Raw genomic sequence first — 17,612 nt, 5'->3', positions numbered from 1 at the left:
TCCCGTGGGGCCCTGTGGCAGCTTGCATCACTGGAAAAAGGGTGGGCAGGTAAAATGCTCGATACCCCCTCTTGGGAGCTATGGAGATGCACTTCTTTCTCCAGGGTCTGTTTGATGAGAACACTGCTACAAATCAGGTCTTCAATGTGCTCAACTTCACATTGTATTTGCTCACTATATCTCCATGCATGAGCCATGATCCCACTTCTGATGCGAGATGTGGTATTGTGTGATAATAATCAAACACTTAGAAATATTGTTCAAATTAAAACAGGTGTAGTTTTTATTAGAGCTCAAATGTATCTAGAACAGCCATCCTGACCCCTCTGGCTACACTGCACCAAGACGGTGACGTCCCGAATTACTATCTGTAACATAAAAACTTGACAGATATCCCAAATAACACTGGTAAACATGCCCTAACACAAACAAACAGTGAAACTTGGCCAACAGAGCAAAAGGGGTGGGGCCAACAACCTGACACTACAGTACTTTATTTGCATATGCATCCAGCCACTTTAGAAATTCATGGAATAAATGACAGAAAATGAAGGCATGGAAATGTAGTATAAAACATGGCTCACATTTGATCAAATCTATACTGTTTTGATCAAATAATTTACTATCACTCAAAGTTTGCAACTTCACATCCATTTTTCTCGACTCTCGTTTTTCATACACTTCTTTTCACCAAATCTATTTTTTATCAGTTGTATTCTGCTACTTCCATCCCTTTTAAACATCATCTGATTAAACACTATTGAGGTACAGAGATCGCGCAGCAGAGTGAACATTGACCACATTTTGCGTGTAGAGACAAATCTATCTGTCTATCTATCTATCTATCTATCTATCTATCTATATATTCACTTTGTTATCCGCTCAGAGCTGTGCAGGAATCATTTGAATGTTTTAAACTAAATGAAGCTTAACTTAATAACGCTCCTTTCCTTAAGGAGGTGTTTGAGTATGAGACTCCCTTATTGAAAAATAAAATAAAATCAGCACTCAGCCACAACAAATGAATCTCTATCATTCTGAACGAAATAGTCATTTAAAGATTCACGAATTTTATCTGAAGAATAAAATTTTATTTTGGGATTGTACTCGGAAAATGAAAACTTGGGCATTGTGCCAGTGCTGTTTTCTCGATAGTAACCGCGGGATTATTATTGGTAATAAACGACGGTGTCGTTCTCGACTTTTAATTTGAAACATCGCCGGTGTAAAAATTACATTGTGTGCAACATCGCCAGCTTCACCTTGCCACGGACAACTGCATGATTAGTGTGTGACCATTCTTCTCAAGATGTCAAACAGTGGTCAATGAAGCGGTCAAGTTTGAGAACACGAATAAAACATAGCTCAGTAGGCTTCTTTCTGTAAACATTAGAAAACGTAAATTCGCTCCACGGAGACTGTTTGATAGCAAATAGTTGCTCTATATGCGAACAAGGAAGACGGCTGGCTAGCTAAGTTTGCAGTTGCTCAAATTAACCTTAACAGTAGCCCACGGTTACGGTACACCGTCTTGGATCTGTTTGCTTTTATTAAGAACTAGATAACAGTCAGCATGTTCAAAGCTGTCATCCTGATCGGTGGACCACAAAAAGGTGAGACAAATCCTTTTAATATTGTCTGTCCACACTGATGCCACTGTTGTCATTGTTATGTTATATTTTAGTGCGAATCATATGAGGAGACTTCGGCAAGCATATGGCAGTAAGCGAAATTTATTCACCGCCTGGAGAAGCAATTCTGAAGCAGCTAAACCGCGATTACAAAGAAAGCTTCACATGTATGTTAAACTCCGTGTTATCCTAAGCATCGCTTTGTGTAATTTGCAGAAGAGATAAGCCAATCGGCATTAAGCGCTTCAATCCATGAACTCTAAAGGGAGGCGAGAAATTAGTCGAAAACTTACTGAATGGTGGCTGGGGAGCATTGTCAAAATCATGAAAAGTTGCATCAAAAATAGAGACAGTAGCTGGTCAAAACTCATCAGCCGGAACTGCCAGGGATCTACAACTCTGGAGTGCAGTCTTTACAGAAATTGAGAGGTTCACAAAGCTGATATTGATTGCAGGGTTTCCACGCGGGAATATTTTTGTTCATATATAGAAATTAAGGTATTTTTTGTAATAATGCTAAAAGCATTAAAAACAGTAAAGGTTTCAATGAATGTTTAAATGAATGAAGTGTTTGAAAACACAATTTTATGTAGAACTTTCATTGAGGGCAGATCAGAAGTCATCAACAGTGTTGTACAGGGTTGAAGTCATACCGAGCTTTGTGGTGCAGCTTGACTGCAGCTCTGCGTCTGCGGAAAAGCCTTCAGTTTGTTACTGCTTTGTGCAGTGTTTGTATATCAGCAAGTCTGTATCCAAATTAGTGCATTTGCATTATTTTCTAAGAGGAGTTAGAACATTAGCAGTTCAGCTGATGAAACCATCAACTACTGTCAACATTGAAAAAAAAAAAAAATTATGATATTAGTGAAAATTTTGATCATCATGCAGCTCTATGTCAAATGCCTAAAAATGGCGGTCTCATTCACCAAATGTGATTATCTTTCAGCCTTTATGGGAGGGTCTGGAACAGAGTGCAAAGTAGATTTCCACGTCTTTGCCTTGTTAAACAAGTGCAGGCTTTCTTTCTTCATGAGGATCCAGTATTCCAATGTTCAACTCATCAGCTTTCCCAAACTGTCAACAGCATTCCAAGAGGGCTGGCTTAACTTTGGCTCTATTTTGTCCAACCTCTTACGTCTACCGGAATCGATACATAATTGTGCAGCAGTAGATAAAATGTTGGATTTAGTACGTTTACAAATTTTGTTTACAACCCACACAGGCACCCGATTTCGACCACTGTCCTTTGAAGTTCCAAAACCACTGTTTCCAGTGGCAGGAGTACCCATGCTTCAGCATCATATAGAAGCCTGTGCAAAGGTACGAGTGCCCTTGGCCCCATGCTTTGCTCTTTACATGCATTTTTCCATCCATATGCTGTGTGTATGCGTTTCTGGGCATATGGAGGTCATAAGAAGTTAAAAGCTGATTTATTCCACAGGTCCCCAACATGAAGGAGATCTTATTGGTGGGATTTTACCAACCCAATGAAGAGCTCAACAGATTCTTAACAAGTGTACAACAAGAGTTTAAAATCTCAGTCAGGTTACTATGTGATTTGTCATGAAACATTCCATGGGATTTCCATTAGATTTCCATTGTAAAATGGTGATAATCTTTTGATTCTCTTGTCATATTCAAGGAAAGCCATGACAAATGAAATCATGAACCTCGTGATGGTACAAATGGTTACATTTTGTAAACCCTCTTGTAAAATAATTATAAGCCAGGTGTTCTGTAGACATCGTCAAACAGTGTTATGATTTATCTAATGAGGGTAAAATGAAGCTACTCAAATAATAGTGTAATTTTATACCGAGACGTGGTTCTGAGAAGCTTGTGAATGGTCTAGATATCTGCAGGAGTATGCTGCCCTGGGCACTGGAGGAGGCATCTATCACTTCAGAGACCAGATTCTCTCTGGGGGTCCGGAGGCTTTCTTTGTCATGAACGCTGATGTGTGCTCAGAATTCCCACTGCCTGAGATACTACACTTCCAGAAGGAACATGGAGACACGCATAACTTTGTCATTCTTGCAACAACTGTGAGAAAACATAAGAGACTGATCTTTTACAGTTCACTTTGAGTCGTATATTATGTGTAAATCTTGTGTGTTAAATTTCATTTTAGTACCACTGTCTTTAATTTAATATATGTCCAAATACATATCTTAATGTGTCTTGAGTATTTTTCGTTAGAGTATGTCTCACAAATTGAAGATCTCTTTTTTGTCTGCAGGCCAACAGAAAGCAGTCCTTAAACTACGGCTGCATTGTGGAAAATGAGCAAACCAATGAGGTAATACAGCATGCAGGTAATTTATATTTCATATCTGGAAATGGCTGATTTGACTGGAGAGAGTAACATTTTGTGTGATTGTTTCCTGTCTCTCTGCAGGTTTTACATTATGTAGAGAAGCCCAGTACATTTGTCAGTGACATAATAAATTGTGGAATATACCTGTTTACACCTGATATATTCCAGCACATCGGGGCTGTCTTCCAGAAGAACCAGCAGGACATGTTGTTGTGAGTGGGATGAATTCATTGGTGGGAGTGCAGGCATATTTGACCATTTCCTTACCTAATCTCCTCATTCTTTTTCCTTTTCCTTTTTCATGATTCTCCCATCACCAGATATCCCTATGAGGGGTAAGTCAGTGTGAGGCTTCCACTGGGTGGATTAGAGTATAATCATGTAGAACTTGCACTAAAGTTCCACATGTGGCTTGTAGCTGTTTTTTAGAGGACTGCATATTTAGCATGACCTGTAGTGACCAGCGCAGTATTTGCGGTGCAGTGTTTTAACTCGCCATTTTCACAAATGTAAATTTAAAAGTCAGAGTGTTTCCCTTGACACTTCTACTAATAATGTTTGTATGTCCACATTAATTGGACTCGTGTTTCTCATATGGGATATCTGTGATAATATGTGATATTATTATTATTATTACTGTTGTTTTTACTTTTACTTTTTTGTATTATCTCAAAAAAAAATTCTCATACCCCTAGTCATCTTAAATTTGAAGGCATCACAATGATGCCACTGACTTCACTGGCATCACTGAAGTCTTCTTAAATTTGAAGGCATCACTGCCCGGCATACATGTTTCTCTCTCCACCAGTTTCACACATAAATGACATTATCACTGTGGTGTGTTAGACTTCAAATATTTTGGTTTTACACTGTCTGCCTTAGAGTTCTCTGGTTTGAAGACACAGTCATTCCACTGTGCCTCCAAACCAGGCAAAAGCTTCAGTTGTATTGGTTCATTATAGGAATGTCATAAATGGGCAGTGCTTTTCAAATTATTGTACAGTGACTTCTAGTTTATTCTTGGTGGGTTTTTACTCCCAGAGAAGAGCAGTCCAATGGCTGGCATCGGGCAGAGGTGATCCGGTTAGAACAGGACATCTTCACTGCACTGGCTGGTCAAGGCAAACTCTATGTCTACAAAACCCACCATTTCTGGAGCCAGATCAAATCTGCAGGGTGAGTGCTTCTCACAGCCATTCAGCCCTGTGAGTGAAAATAGCCTGTGAATTAACATACGTGGTGTGAGACTCTGCTGCAGCTGCCTGGTTTGACACATGGTAGTGCATTACACAGTCCACCAGGAAAAACATGGCATTTTTATGTTGCACCTGAAACATAAAATTTGGAAATTTTGGAACACTTGAATCAAGCACAAAAAAGTTTTTTTTTTTTCTTTTCTTTAAACATTCCATCAGTTTGTCATCATGGAGTTACTAGGTGCGAACCTCAGGAATAGAGCACAAGGGCAGAGGGCTTGAAGAGGACGAGGTCAAGCTCTTTATTTATACAGGGGTCAAGATAAAAAGTGAAGAGTAAGAGACCTGGACAGGAGACATGAGTACAGGTGGCATTTATACAGGGGTCGATATAAAAAGTGAAGAGTAAGAGACCTGGACAGGAGACATGAGTACAGGTGGCATTCATACAGGGGTTGAGATAAAAAGTGAAGAGTAAGAGACCTGGACAGGAGACATGAGTACAGGTGGCATTTATACAGGGGTCGAGATAAAAAGTGAAGAGTAAGAGACCTGGACAGGAGACATGAGTACAGGTGGCATTTATACAGGGGTCGATATAAAAAGTGAAGAGTAAGAGACCTGGACAGGAGACATGAGTACAGGTGGCATTCATACAGGGGTCGAGATAAAAAGTGAAGAGTAAGAGACCTGGACAGGAGACATGAGTACAGGTGGCATTCATACAGGGGTCGAGATAAAAAGTGAAGAGTAAGAGACCTGGACAGGAGACATGAGTACAGGTGGCATTTATACAGGGGTCGAGATAAAAAGTGAAGAGTAAGAGACCTGGACAGGAGACATGAGTACAGGTGGCATTTATACAGGGGTCGATATAAAAAGTGAAGAGTAAGAGACCTGGACAGGAGACATGAGTACAGGTGGCAGGTCAGGAAGGACTCAGCCTGTTGATGGCGAAGTGATGGCCAGGTTATCTTCTCTGAGAAGTCTAAAATGAAGGCAGTTAGAAATACACACAGTAACTTTTCCCATGCGTCCATGAAGACATACTTATCTCAGACTGAGGTGTGCTGCTTTTATAGGCCAGCCTAACCCTTCGATCCTGGCTTTTGGTTGATTTATTAATGATCGTGTGTTGCCCATGGCGCTGAGTGGCATTGCTTTTTTTTATGGTTGTAATCGGGGTTGTCTTTGGCTGCAACAAATGATATACATCAGTGAGTTAGTATGTGTGAGAAGGAAAAAGGATGACTTTCAGTTTATTTGAAAGTATAAATTTCTTTACTAAGCATCACTATTTGAATTTATTCTCATTCTCCCCCTTTTAGATCTGCAATATATGCAAGTCGACTGTACCTTAATCAGTACCATAAGACCCACCCTGAGAGACTGGCCACAAATAACAGCCACGGGCCAAAAATAAGTGGTCGGTATTGTCTGTTTCATTACATGCATTACTGCATTATGTGGTTTTACTTTGTACATTTCTTGTCGTCCTCATCACTAATAGGCACAGTCTCTTCTTCCAGGAAATGTTTATATTCATCCAACTGCTAACATTGATCCAACTGCTGTGGTAGGTGTAGTTTTGTACAAGATAACTGTTTTATTTTATACCGGTCATTAGAAGTTCATTTTTATTATGATTGTGTTATGTTGTCTCCAGCTAAAATCTTTTGGATTTGAGTTTTAGTCCATTAAGAGATTTGAGGTTTGAATATTGATAATTATTATAATAACTATTTTTTTCCAAGTTGGGTCCAAATGTATCCATAGGTACAGGAGTGAGCATTGGGGCAGGAGTACGCGTGAGAGAATCTATCATCCTTCATGGTGCTGTATTACAGGCAGGTTCAGTCCCATCTCCATCTATGTATCACTCTTATCCAGTTTGTCGTGCTACTACAAAAGCATTACGCCAAGTTTCCCAGAGAGGAGAGGGTCACAGGGGTATTAGGTCTACAAAAGTAACACTACCCTCTCATTTCTAAACTTGAAACCTCTCTCTCCTCATCAGTCAGTGGTTCACACTGTCACTGAAGAGCTTTTTTCCTGACTGCAATTGTCTTTGAAAAGAAAATCAAAGTACTCATACTGGCAATGCTCTTCTCTCCCTTAGGATCACAGTTGTGTCCTGAATAGTATCGTAGGTTGGGACAGCACCATCGGCAAGTGGGCCAGAGTGGAGGGGACCCCCAGTGACCCCAATCCCAATGATCCTTATGCCAAAATAGACAGTGAAACACTTTTCCGAGATGGGAAGCTGACCCCATCTATCACCATTTTAGGCAAGTACATGCTTATCCATACAAGTTATGAGATGATGAAATAACTAATGCAAATGCAGATACTTTGATACTTAAGCATTGAGCCGTGAACCTGTTTCAGTCTGCTGGGCTGATACATTGTGAATGTGGTTGAATAACTTTTAAATAAACTCACGTCTGTTGAGCGACTATTTAACATATGACCTCTGTCTCTACAGGTTGCAATGTGAATATACCTGCTGAAGTCATCATTCTCAACTCAATTGTGCTTCCACACAAAGACCTCAACAGAAGTTTCAAAAACCAGATCATTCTTTAGTACATTTTTCATGCTTTAGTATGAATTTGGCACCAGGTGAAAGAAATTAATACTCCAGTCATTTTCAAACACAACAGAAAAATGTCAGCCTACTTCATAGATGTTAATGGTTACCATGTATTTCAAGTATTTTTGGATTGCACTTTAGTTTACCTCCTAGCATCACCTGCCTTTACGCACCTGGGGTTTATGATGGTGAATGGTGTCTGGTACTTAAATATTTCTGCGGGCTTTACAGTGAAATTAAGTTACGGACTCTCTGTTGTTAAATTATTACACTGAAAGACAATGGAGTGTCCAGTCTAGCTTGACACATTTCTGCTTATGAAAATTTCATAAATAAATCTGATCATCAGTAATGAATGAGATCCTTTGGTTACCAATGTGACTGCCTCTCATACTTGCTGTTCATATTCATTGACAGTGAAGGCATTCAGACATGGTGGGGAATAGGCACTCTGTCATCTTTGCAGAGTAGTGCAGGTCTTTAATTAGTGGCCTTAATGATATGAAATGGCTAAAATAGATGCAAGCTTAGGGCGGCACAGCGACGCGGTGGGTAGCGCTAGAAGGTCTCGGGTTCGATTCCCGGCTGGGCGGCCAGGGACCTTTCTGTGTGGAGTTTGCATGTTCTGCATGGGTTTCCTCCGGGAGCTCCGGTTTCCTCCCACAGTCCAAAGAAATGCAGGTTAGGTGAATTGGAGACGCTAAATTGCCACCGGGTATGAGTGTGTTTGTGTGTATGTGTGTGTGTGTATATGTGTGTGCGCGTGTGCGTGTGTGTGATGGACTGGCGACCTGTCCGGGGTTAGGGTTTCGTCCTATGAGCGCTGGGATAGGCTCCAGCACCGGGTATGAGTGCGAGTACGTTTGTGTGTGTGTGTGTATGTGTGTGTGTGTGTGTGTGTGTGTGCGCGTGTGCGTGTGTGTGATGGACTGGCGACCTGTCCGGGGTTAGGGTTTCGTCCTATGAGCGCTGGGATAGGCTCCAGCACCGGGTATGAGTGCGAGTATGTTTGTGTGTGTGTGTGTGCGATGGACTGGCGACCTGTCCAGGGTTAGGGTTTCGTCCTATGAGCGCTGGGATAGGCTCCAGCACCCCCCACTTAGATAGTGAGTGAGAGAGATGCACACTTAATCGTGTACCTTTTAGAGTCAGTGTTTCACTATTATCGCTAATAACAAAAGCAGTAAATGGAACACAGTGTATTACTCTAACAGTATGCTTTGAATTGCTTTGTACAATCTTGTTTGACAAAGATGGGGAGGGGCTTGATATTGATTGAATTTCAACGCTGGCTACTGTGTAGCAGACAGTGCGCACTGGAACACAGTCACTTAAGAAAATGGCTGATTATTTTAAAAAACTTGGATCTGAAATTTATATCACAGTATAATTTGAAGCATGGATGGAAGGGGTATATCTCACAATATATTTGTTTTCCTTACAATTTCAACATAAATACTTCTGAAGGGGTAAAGCACTGGTATGGTAACTGCATGGCACCTATTACTGTCCTCTTAACTGTATTGCCAAGACATATTTCACACAGTACAGAGGTATTTTAAGAATATTTATTGTGCAAAACTGCAATAAATAGAACAAAATACAAAACCTTTTCTCAAGTAACTTCCATTTCTGAAAAACACTCAGGAAATACAATGAAATCAAGCTGCACAAAGTGAAAATAGAAACTGACTTCAAGTACAGCAGGACAGGAGGTGTCTTTCCCCTAACCAACTCAAACACAATGAAACTCTCAAAATGCAAAATTAGGTCAATGTAACTGGTTTTGAACTGCCCATGGGAAGAATGAACATGTAAGAGTCTGTCCAGTCTTGATTAGAGGCTCTGTTTTCACTGCCTACTTCTCTCTTTTTAGAGCATGCAATGTCAACTTACTTTTCTCTGAATCACTCAGGTATTTCTCTATTGTGTCTTGTCTCTTCTCTCCCCTGTGTGTGTGTGTGTGTGTGTGTGTGTGTGTGTGTGTGTAGGCCTCCAGACTAACTTTTTACATTGCTTGCACCGGTGAAGCCAAAACTTTTCACAGAACCTTCTGTCACTGCGGTTGGGGTCAGGGTTAGGGTTAGGGTTAGGGTTAGTTGCAGTAATACATTAAGTGTTACCTTTTTTGTCAGTTCCAATACGCACTGGTAATTTCTTAACACACTATGTAAATGACTGTAAACAGGAATAGAGGTGCAGGGGAGGGGTCCAGATCCACCTATTAGTGCATTGCTGCCCCCTCACTGTTGTAGTTACATGATTGCCACTTCAGATCTGTGAGGGCTCTACTGGTCAGCATGGTATAGTCAAAATCCACACTGTAGGGGCTAATTCACACTGGTGTACTTTCTATACCATTTATGCCATCCACCCCTATTCAAAAGGGCTTTTTATTTTTATACACAGTTCTTTGTCAAATATCATTTATGACAGTAAGATCTGACAAAGTGCTCTATTAACATAGCAGAACCATGTACAATTAAAATATTTCCCAAATTATTTATTTTTATTTTAACTGCAAACAAAGACGCGTTTTTCACAGCTGTAACTCTGAAAAGCCAAAAGAATTTAAAAAAAAAATGCACAGCTACTTTCCTCAGTTAAATAAAATTTTTAACTTCTATACAAATGAAGATCATATACATGTTGATGTCTCAATAGTATTATTTTTTTAAGAAGATAAACAATCACTTGTGGTGCTTGAGTCATCTCTAATCTCAAAGCAAAGAAACACCTTCAGAATACAAATCCTGCAGTAGTCACTTTGGAGATGTAAAGAACTTTTTCTTTCCTGGCTCTGTCTTTGGCTTGCTTCTGTGGAGTGAAAACAATTTTGTGAAATGTACTTAAACTCACAACACCTACATACTGGCTTCCTTATGTTAAGCTGGCTGTGTACTGTGATCGATCACTACAGCTAATAATCTCAGACACACTTACGCATTATTGAAGGCATTCCCCAATGTCTTGATCCTCCCTTTCAGGGACCCTGTGTTAGGAACTTTGGAATATTTACTCAGTTCAGGAGAAGTCAAAGGTTTGAACATCTGATCTGATGGACAAAGGAGGACTGAGATGAAAAACACAAAAAGCCGTGTGCGATATCTACCCGTCTATAAATTTCTCAGTCTTTTTATTCAGGAGTTAACAGAATATATTAGAAGTTATGGCAAACAAGCATTACAGAAATAAATTCCATGCATACAATGGTAAACCATTAAGAAGAATGTGCAAGCTAAAACAGATGCTTGCATTTCTCTTTTGGTTAATTTGGTTTTAGTGTTGGTAACTATATGAAAGACTATTTATGTAAGAAAGATTGAGTTGCTTTCTTACCTCTGTCTGTGTTTTGGTCCATCCTGTTAATGTTTGCATCCACAACAGAAGCAATGATCTGATCTGGATGAAGAGTGAGGAGGCCTTTCCAGTAGTCCACAGGAAGGGACAACAATCGAGCCATTACCTTCAACGTTCAAAACAATCAAAATCCTGCTAATCACTGTACTGTTGACAGGTGTTGGGCTAGCTTCTCAAACCACTGAGGCAGACCCTCCAGACTATGGCATTTTTGTATCACCCCTGTGATCAAGGGTTTGATAATCAATTGGGTTGAAAAGGGTACATTAGTACGTCACTGAATGAAACGCAGCATTGTCTGAATTTGTCAGACATCACACTACTGTTGCAGGAGTTCTTATACAATCACCAACTATTCATATATTAAAAAAAAAAAAAAAGTCACCAACTATTCAAATAGGAAATTTAAATCAAGCAACAAAAAAGACCTGCTGAAATCATCTAGAACTGCCTATATTTGCTTGAAATTAACATTAAATGACAGAAGTCCTTAAATGAATGAGAAAAATAGGAGGTGAAGAGATACTGACTTTTGGCTGTGTGTTTGTGTCTCTCATGATGGTCAGTGGTGAGGGCTCTTGAATAGCATGTCCAATGATGGTGGGGCCAAATACTCTGGCTAGATTGTTCTGATCCATCTGACACAGTGGACTCTGCATGACCCTGGTGAGTAAGTGCATAATATTATTTTATAGCTTAACACAGCAACTTGGTGTTCAGTACAGAATTAACTTTTGTACATTGGTAATCCATTTTCAAACAAGTGGGTACAACATAATCATGTTCCAGTGTTCATTTGCAAGAAGCCTGAAGGAGTATGTCTTACCTCTGTAGATGCAGTATAAGAAAAGCCAGTGTGTCTTTATTTGGCTGAGGAAGTGCTGCTACAGCCTGGAACATCATTGCTGAGCTCTGCTCATCATCAAGTATTTCTGCGTGTGACAAATAATCCATCAGTCTGAAGCAGCCCGAAAAACAGAAAAAAAGACTTAATTCCTCTCCTTAAATGTCTACTATGAGAAAAAGTGCACATCATTGCCCCACCAACCTATTAGGACAATAAAATGAAAATGTGTGAGGAATCAATCACTTTCATCTCTTTCATCTGAATTTGAAAGGCCTTCCACACACTGGTGAGGTTTGGAAACCACGCAGTAAGCACGGAAGACTCATTATCATGCACCAAACATTAGCAGCCAAATGGAGCTAGGTCATTTCTTTCTATTCCAGATGTAAATGGATGATACTGCACCCTGCTTCCTTGAACAGCTGAAAAGTGAAAGGCAAAGTACATACCAGACACCCACTGACTGCAGCTAACAGTTATCACTTACCCGTCATTCAAGTTGATGGACAGCACCTGATACTAATATGCTGAAGTACTAGGACTGGAGGTGGCTCAGAACATTGATTGTTATAAAGGCATTAAGGAGCTGGCAGAGATTTCATGCCAAAAGGAAGAAACCATCTGGCCTAAGTGGGTGAGGTTAAGAAAATTCAGTGTCTGTGCCTTCAGAATCTAAATATGAGTGCAAGCAGCACATCACGAAATCTGCCCACCAGCAATACTTACTATTTAGTAAATACCCATCAGCATATCAGTGCTACATTATCGAGCCCTTTCATGAAAAAAAAGACACGTAAGAGTACTGCTCAAAATCTGATAAAGTAAGTAGTGGATATGTTGCAACATTTAAAGTAAACCTTTATCTTTAAAAGAGAACTAGTTACAGCACAAGGTTAAGTCCTTCAAGCATCTGGTTAACACTAGGCTTTACTAAGACTAAGAAAGCCAAAATGTGTCAGTTCAAATCCCACTGAACTCCAGTAATAGCCATTCTCAATAAAGCATAAAGACTAGTTTTCTATAATGATAAAGTTTATGGGGGAACATACCAGAGGCATCCATGAATTTTTGATGAAGCCTGAAGGTGATGAGAGGCTCTTTGAGTTTTCTCAGAAAGTCCTTGAGAAGTCCACACACGACGTGAATGTCATCCACTTTACGGAGCATGAGCTGCCCTTTCCCACTGACATACCTCTCCCTGAGCTCCTTCACCAAGCGCTCTCCGCCTGGCACACGATAAATGCCTTTCTACCTCATATGGGGAATGCAGGGAAAACAGCACTGGCAGAGAGTTAATGACCTTATACAAAATAGAATGAGCATGTGTACAACAATTCAGCAGAAAATGTCATCACCTCCTCAAGACCTCTTCTTTCAATTTCATTTACACACTGGATGATCAAAGAAGGAATCATAGGTCGAATTGAAGGAGCAAAGTTCTCTAGAGTGTCCTAGGAAAGGAAACAAAGACTGTCTTTACATTTGAATGATTATATATGCTTGAAACTGAGAGAAAGATCACAGAATATGAGATACTTCAGTGGTGTGTGACAGTCCATGTGCACTGGGGAAGCAGCTGTCAAGGCACAGGTGTTTACACTCAGGGTGAGTGACCACTCGGCAATCCCTACATTTCACCGCCATCTTCCCAAAACGAATCCTCTTCCCACAGGGCGTGCATGTCTCTGGTCGAATCACCTAAAAATTAGAGCGACCACGTCTTCACCTGTATTCCAATCCACACACAAATCCCATCAAAAATCTTCCACTTACTGTTTTTGGAAGAAAGACGTGTTGCAAGGTTTTCCGGACTGTGGGAGGGTCACTTTGGGAGTATTTGGGCTCGATGGTGGTGATCTTCATATCTGTAATGCTCTCTACTTCTGTATTAGTCTCATCCCCCTGAGCCCATACTGAGGTTTGTTCTGGAGCACGTAATGGTCATTGTCTATATACTGAGTATCTTAGATTGAAACTAGCTTCATCAGCTACAGCCTGATCTCATTTACCTGCTACTATTGGTAGATGTTCATTTTGGAGAGCCCTGGGAAGCTTTTCTGGAGTCTCTTGGGTAATGTCTATTACCATGTGAATTTGACCTCCACTCTCTGGTGTAGTGACAGATGCTTTCACAATAGTTGTCTCCACTTCCTAAAAAAAAAAAAAAATCAAAGAAATTCTATTCAAAGGAATCAGACCAAGATGAGAGTGAAACCCTCACTGGTGTAACCATGTTCATTTCCTCTGGCCCGTGTTTGCCATAATAAGGACAAATGGACTCTCTTAAACTGGTGAACTGCCTTGGTTCCTTCTGAGTGATCTGTCATTTGTGAGGGCAAACAGGGAGAGATGTGTAGGCAGACAGTATGTGCATGGTCTACTGCCCTCTCCACCCAAGTAAATAAGTGGGCACAGACTAGGTGATGGCCAGCAGAGAGCCTGTGGGCTGAACAAGATCTGAGATGGAAAGTGACACCATAGTATGCCAAGCGTAAGGAACACCATTTCAAATTGTGAAACAGACAAATAGAGCAAGAATTTCATATAACTGATCTAAGGTTTTGTGAACTGTGTCCTAAACAATCCCCAGGGCTCACATTTAATAAACCTGGAAAAAAGGTTTTATTCAACATCAATAGGCCATTGCTAGACACACACCAAACATGCTCTAGTGAGCTCAACTATCAACTTCCAATAAAAATATTACAGGCTAATTTAACTTAAATTACAGTATCTGTAAAACCATCTGAAACGGAACCTAAAAGAATCAGATGTTTCTTTGAATCATACACTTCAAACACATAATCGATTTTCCTGATAAATTCAGCTTTTACCACTGTGATCATTTGGTCATACTGCAGCAGCCCATTTCATTGAAACGAATCTACACTGAGAAAGAAAAACCTTATCCATTTGTCTTCCTACGAGGGGATCCCCTGAACGGCCACTAAGCCTTCCACGTTTATGTACAACAGCACCGTTCATTGGCCCCATTGAAGACCGCTGGAAAAAAACAAAACAAAAAAAAAACCCAGTTGTAACAATGGCAAGCATTCTATCAGCACTTTCCTTTTCAAAAGCCATTCATCATTTACAACTGAGAGCCATGCCCCCTGTGATTTTACATTTAAAAAAAAAAAAGTGGATATCTATTGTTGAATTATTTTTTTTTTTTCAATGATGAAATCATTTTTACCCTTTTCTCCCGAGCCCTTGACCTCAGAGGCTTAACTGCAGTATTGTCCAGATCCTACAAAAATGATGGGGCATAACCATACTATAAAATTCTTTAATCCAAACACTGTAATCATAAATATCCAGTAGCCTAGACAGCACATAAATCTCATTAAACAAAATATACCAGCTCATCATCTGTCCGGTCATAGCTGATATCAGAATGAGAGAGAAAAGAAGCTTCATCGATGACTGATAGTCTATGAGGAAATTCAAAAAGGCACTGGAGTAAGCAAAAGAAGGGGATGGATCTAAAAGGTGTAAATTGTGAGGGCATGATCGTATGCACCGTTTGCTTTTGTGCTGAGTGATATTGGCCCCTCTGTGATTGAAGCTGGCCAGCATAGACCTCTGTTCATCACTGAGGCAGGCACTTGATTTACTGTCGTGCACAAGTATATCACATATCAGCTGCATCTGACGCTCCTGTCAGAGTACAGCGAGAAGGAGAAAAAAGTGCTACGTCGTCACAGTCATTAACACATTTTAGTTCAGTCTGTATCAACAGAGGTTAATTAAATCCTTTCTTCTAAAAGATCACTGTCAAAACATTACTCATTTCACTTGATGCCATTTCATGACAACCTTGATAATCTCAATGAACAGATATATAGTTTGTACTGCAGATTTAAAAGACTTATAAAATTACCAGGTACTGATAATCCGCTTCAGCTTTGTAGCGTTTCTTGACCTCCACATCCACCTGGTTGCGAGCATGTTTGAGTTTGACCTCCAGTGCTGCCCGGGCCACATCCGATTTCACCAGAAGTTCTTTGCATTTTTTCAGTTCCAACTCTGCATAAAGCCATTTCTTCCTGGTGGCTTCAAAGTTCCTTACCACCTGAATGAACTCTTGACAGAACAGTTCACAAGTATTTGTTGCTTTGGTTTATCATGGTATGGCTCTATATCAAGGTACACCAAGCAAAAACATGTAGATTACATTAACAGGTTTTTAAATAGCCTTGAAACAACTTTTCATCTTGTATGTTCAATTAGTCTCAAAAATCAGAGTCACTAAAAAGATGACTAAGACTTTCAACATTTCTAACTAAACTCCAACTTCCGTGACCAGATAAAATATAAAAACACACCTTCATAAAACTACCTACCTTTCAAAAAAAAAAAAAAATTCAAATGGTAAAGAAAATGTTGCCTGCATTAACCATCCCAAGTTATTCAAGGTGACTCTGAAATAACATGGCTTTAACTGCTAATGGTGTAAGAGTGCAAACATCAACAGCTTCTTGATGGTTTAGAATAACCCTTGCGGAACAACTGGAAATGGCGGCGAGAAGGAAGGAACAGTGCTAATCACGTAATTGGGTATTCAGGACTTAAAAAAAAAAAAAAAATACAACATATTTCACCTCTACGCCCTGTTGCCAGTCAGTCTTACCGAATTCTGAATTTGTGTTTTCATCCACAGCAATCCTTTGGAGGTACAGATTCAGAAGCTCTCTCACAAACGCTTCCCCCATCGTGCTGCGAATGTGAGGGAGAGAGCAATATAAATCGACCCTGTTCGATAAGAAAATGACATGAGATCCGTTCCGATGACTGATCACCCCCACGGTTTTAAAAAGTGTTAAAGAAATCACCTGTTTTCTCTTACCGTTTCATTTATGCTTTTCATCCAACTGACGCCAGCTAAAGTACCTTGCAACTGCTAAATTCGAAACTTGCGCATTTATGACCTCGTCAGCATTGCTGCTCATGCGTAGCGGTATGGCTGTAATAAGGACGAGAAGTGCCACGTAGTAAATAAATCAATAATCTGTAAAATAATAATAATAATAATAATAATAATAATAATAATAATAATAAACAGTCTGCAAAAAACCCCAACAAAAACATAAGTCATTTCGGTAATTTATGAGTAAGATAATCAGTGAAATAAGACTGAAATGAAAACTTTGAACTACTGGCAACAAAGTACATGGTCATTAATGCACGAGACAGACGGGCACTGCAATTTCAGGTGAGGGTTTCTGTTCACCTTAGTACCCTCTTCATCCTAGGCTGCCCAATATATATATATATATATATATATATATATATATATATATATATATATATATATATATGTGTATATATATATATATATATATATTTTTTTTTTTTTTTTTTTTTTTAATATATTTATATATATATATATATGTGTGTGTGTGTGTGTGTGTGTATGTATGCAAGTGTAGAAATATCTGATGATGTGATTATTGTACATTTCTCAGTGGTGTGTTTGCAAATGTAACTCATGATGTGCCAATTGTCTTTTGTTGTTCTTTCCTTTCAGCTCACTGGTAGTCCCTCTGTGTAACAGCCAGGAACTGCTAGGAGATCTTATATTGTTATAGCTCAGTGTGACTGTCATTAGACCTGAGAGGAACTCTTAAAACAAAAGGAGCACTGAGGAGAGCTTGTTATGGGAGCT

The 17,612-nt window shown here is 39.7% G+C and overlaps 2 protein-coding genes across 2 annotated transcripts; one reads left to right on the top strand and one right to left on the bottom strand.

Annotated features, from left to right (window-relative positions):
• Positions 1-1,568: 1,568 nt before the first annotated feature.
• On the top strand, positions 1,569-8,013 carry gmppaa (GDP-mannose pyrophosphorylase Aa). The gene is made up of 12 exons (XM_030786867.1): positions 1,569-1,613; positions 2,854-2,951; positions 3,073-3,176; positions 3,484-3,676; positions 3,871-3,930; positions 4,030-4,160; positions 4,990-5,124; positions 6,473-6,570; positions 6,674-6,720; positions 6,899-6,991; positions 7,264-7,432; positions 7,630-8,013. The coding sequence occupies exons 1-12, from the start codon at positions 1,574-1,576 to the stop codon at positions 7,728-7,730; spliced, it is 1,269 nt and encodes a 422-aa protein (XP_030642727.1). The 5' UTR covers positions 1,569-1,573; the 3' UTR covers positions 7,731-8,013.
• Positions 8,014-10,499: 2,486 nt separating this feature from the next.
• On the bottom strand, positions 10,500-16,659 carry LOC115823093 (rac GTPase-activating protein 1). The gene is made up of 16 exons (XM_030787102.1): positions 16,578-16,659; positions 15,828-16,030; positions 15,468-15,604; positions 15,306-15,378; positions 15,141-15,194; positions 14,849-14,947; positions 13,954-14,095; positions 13,718-13,869; positions 13,481-13,642; positions 13,300-13,395; positions 12,994-13,192; positions 11,924-12,029; positions 11,628-11,760; positions 11,077-11,203; positions 10,681-10,792; positions 10,500-10,554 (listed from the first exon to the last, which is right to left on the bottom strand). Exons 1-16 carry the CDS (start codon positions 16,657-16,659, stop codon positions 10,500-10,502), a joined length of 1,932 nt encoding a protein of 643 aa, XP_030642962.1.
• Between the last annotated feature and the right edge of the window lie 953 nt (positions 16,660-17,612).

The sequence above is a fragment of the Chanos chanos genome, chromosome 10 (assembly GCF_902362185.1).
Source record: "Chanos chanos chromosome 10, fChaCha1.1, whole genome shotgun sequence".
Taxonomy (NCBI): domain Eukaryota; kingdom Metazoa; phylum Chordata; class Actinopteri; order Gonorynchiformes; family Chanidae; genus Chanos; species Chanos chanos.
The sequence above is the reverse complement of the archived record's forward strand: the minus strand, read 5'-3'. Positions and strand labels throughout refer to the sequence as shown.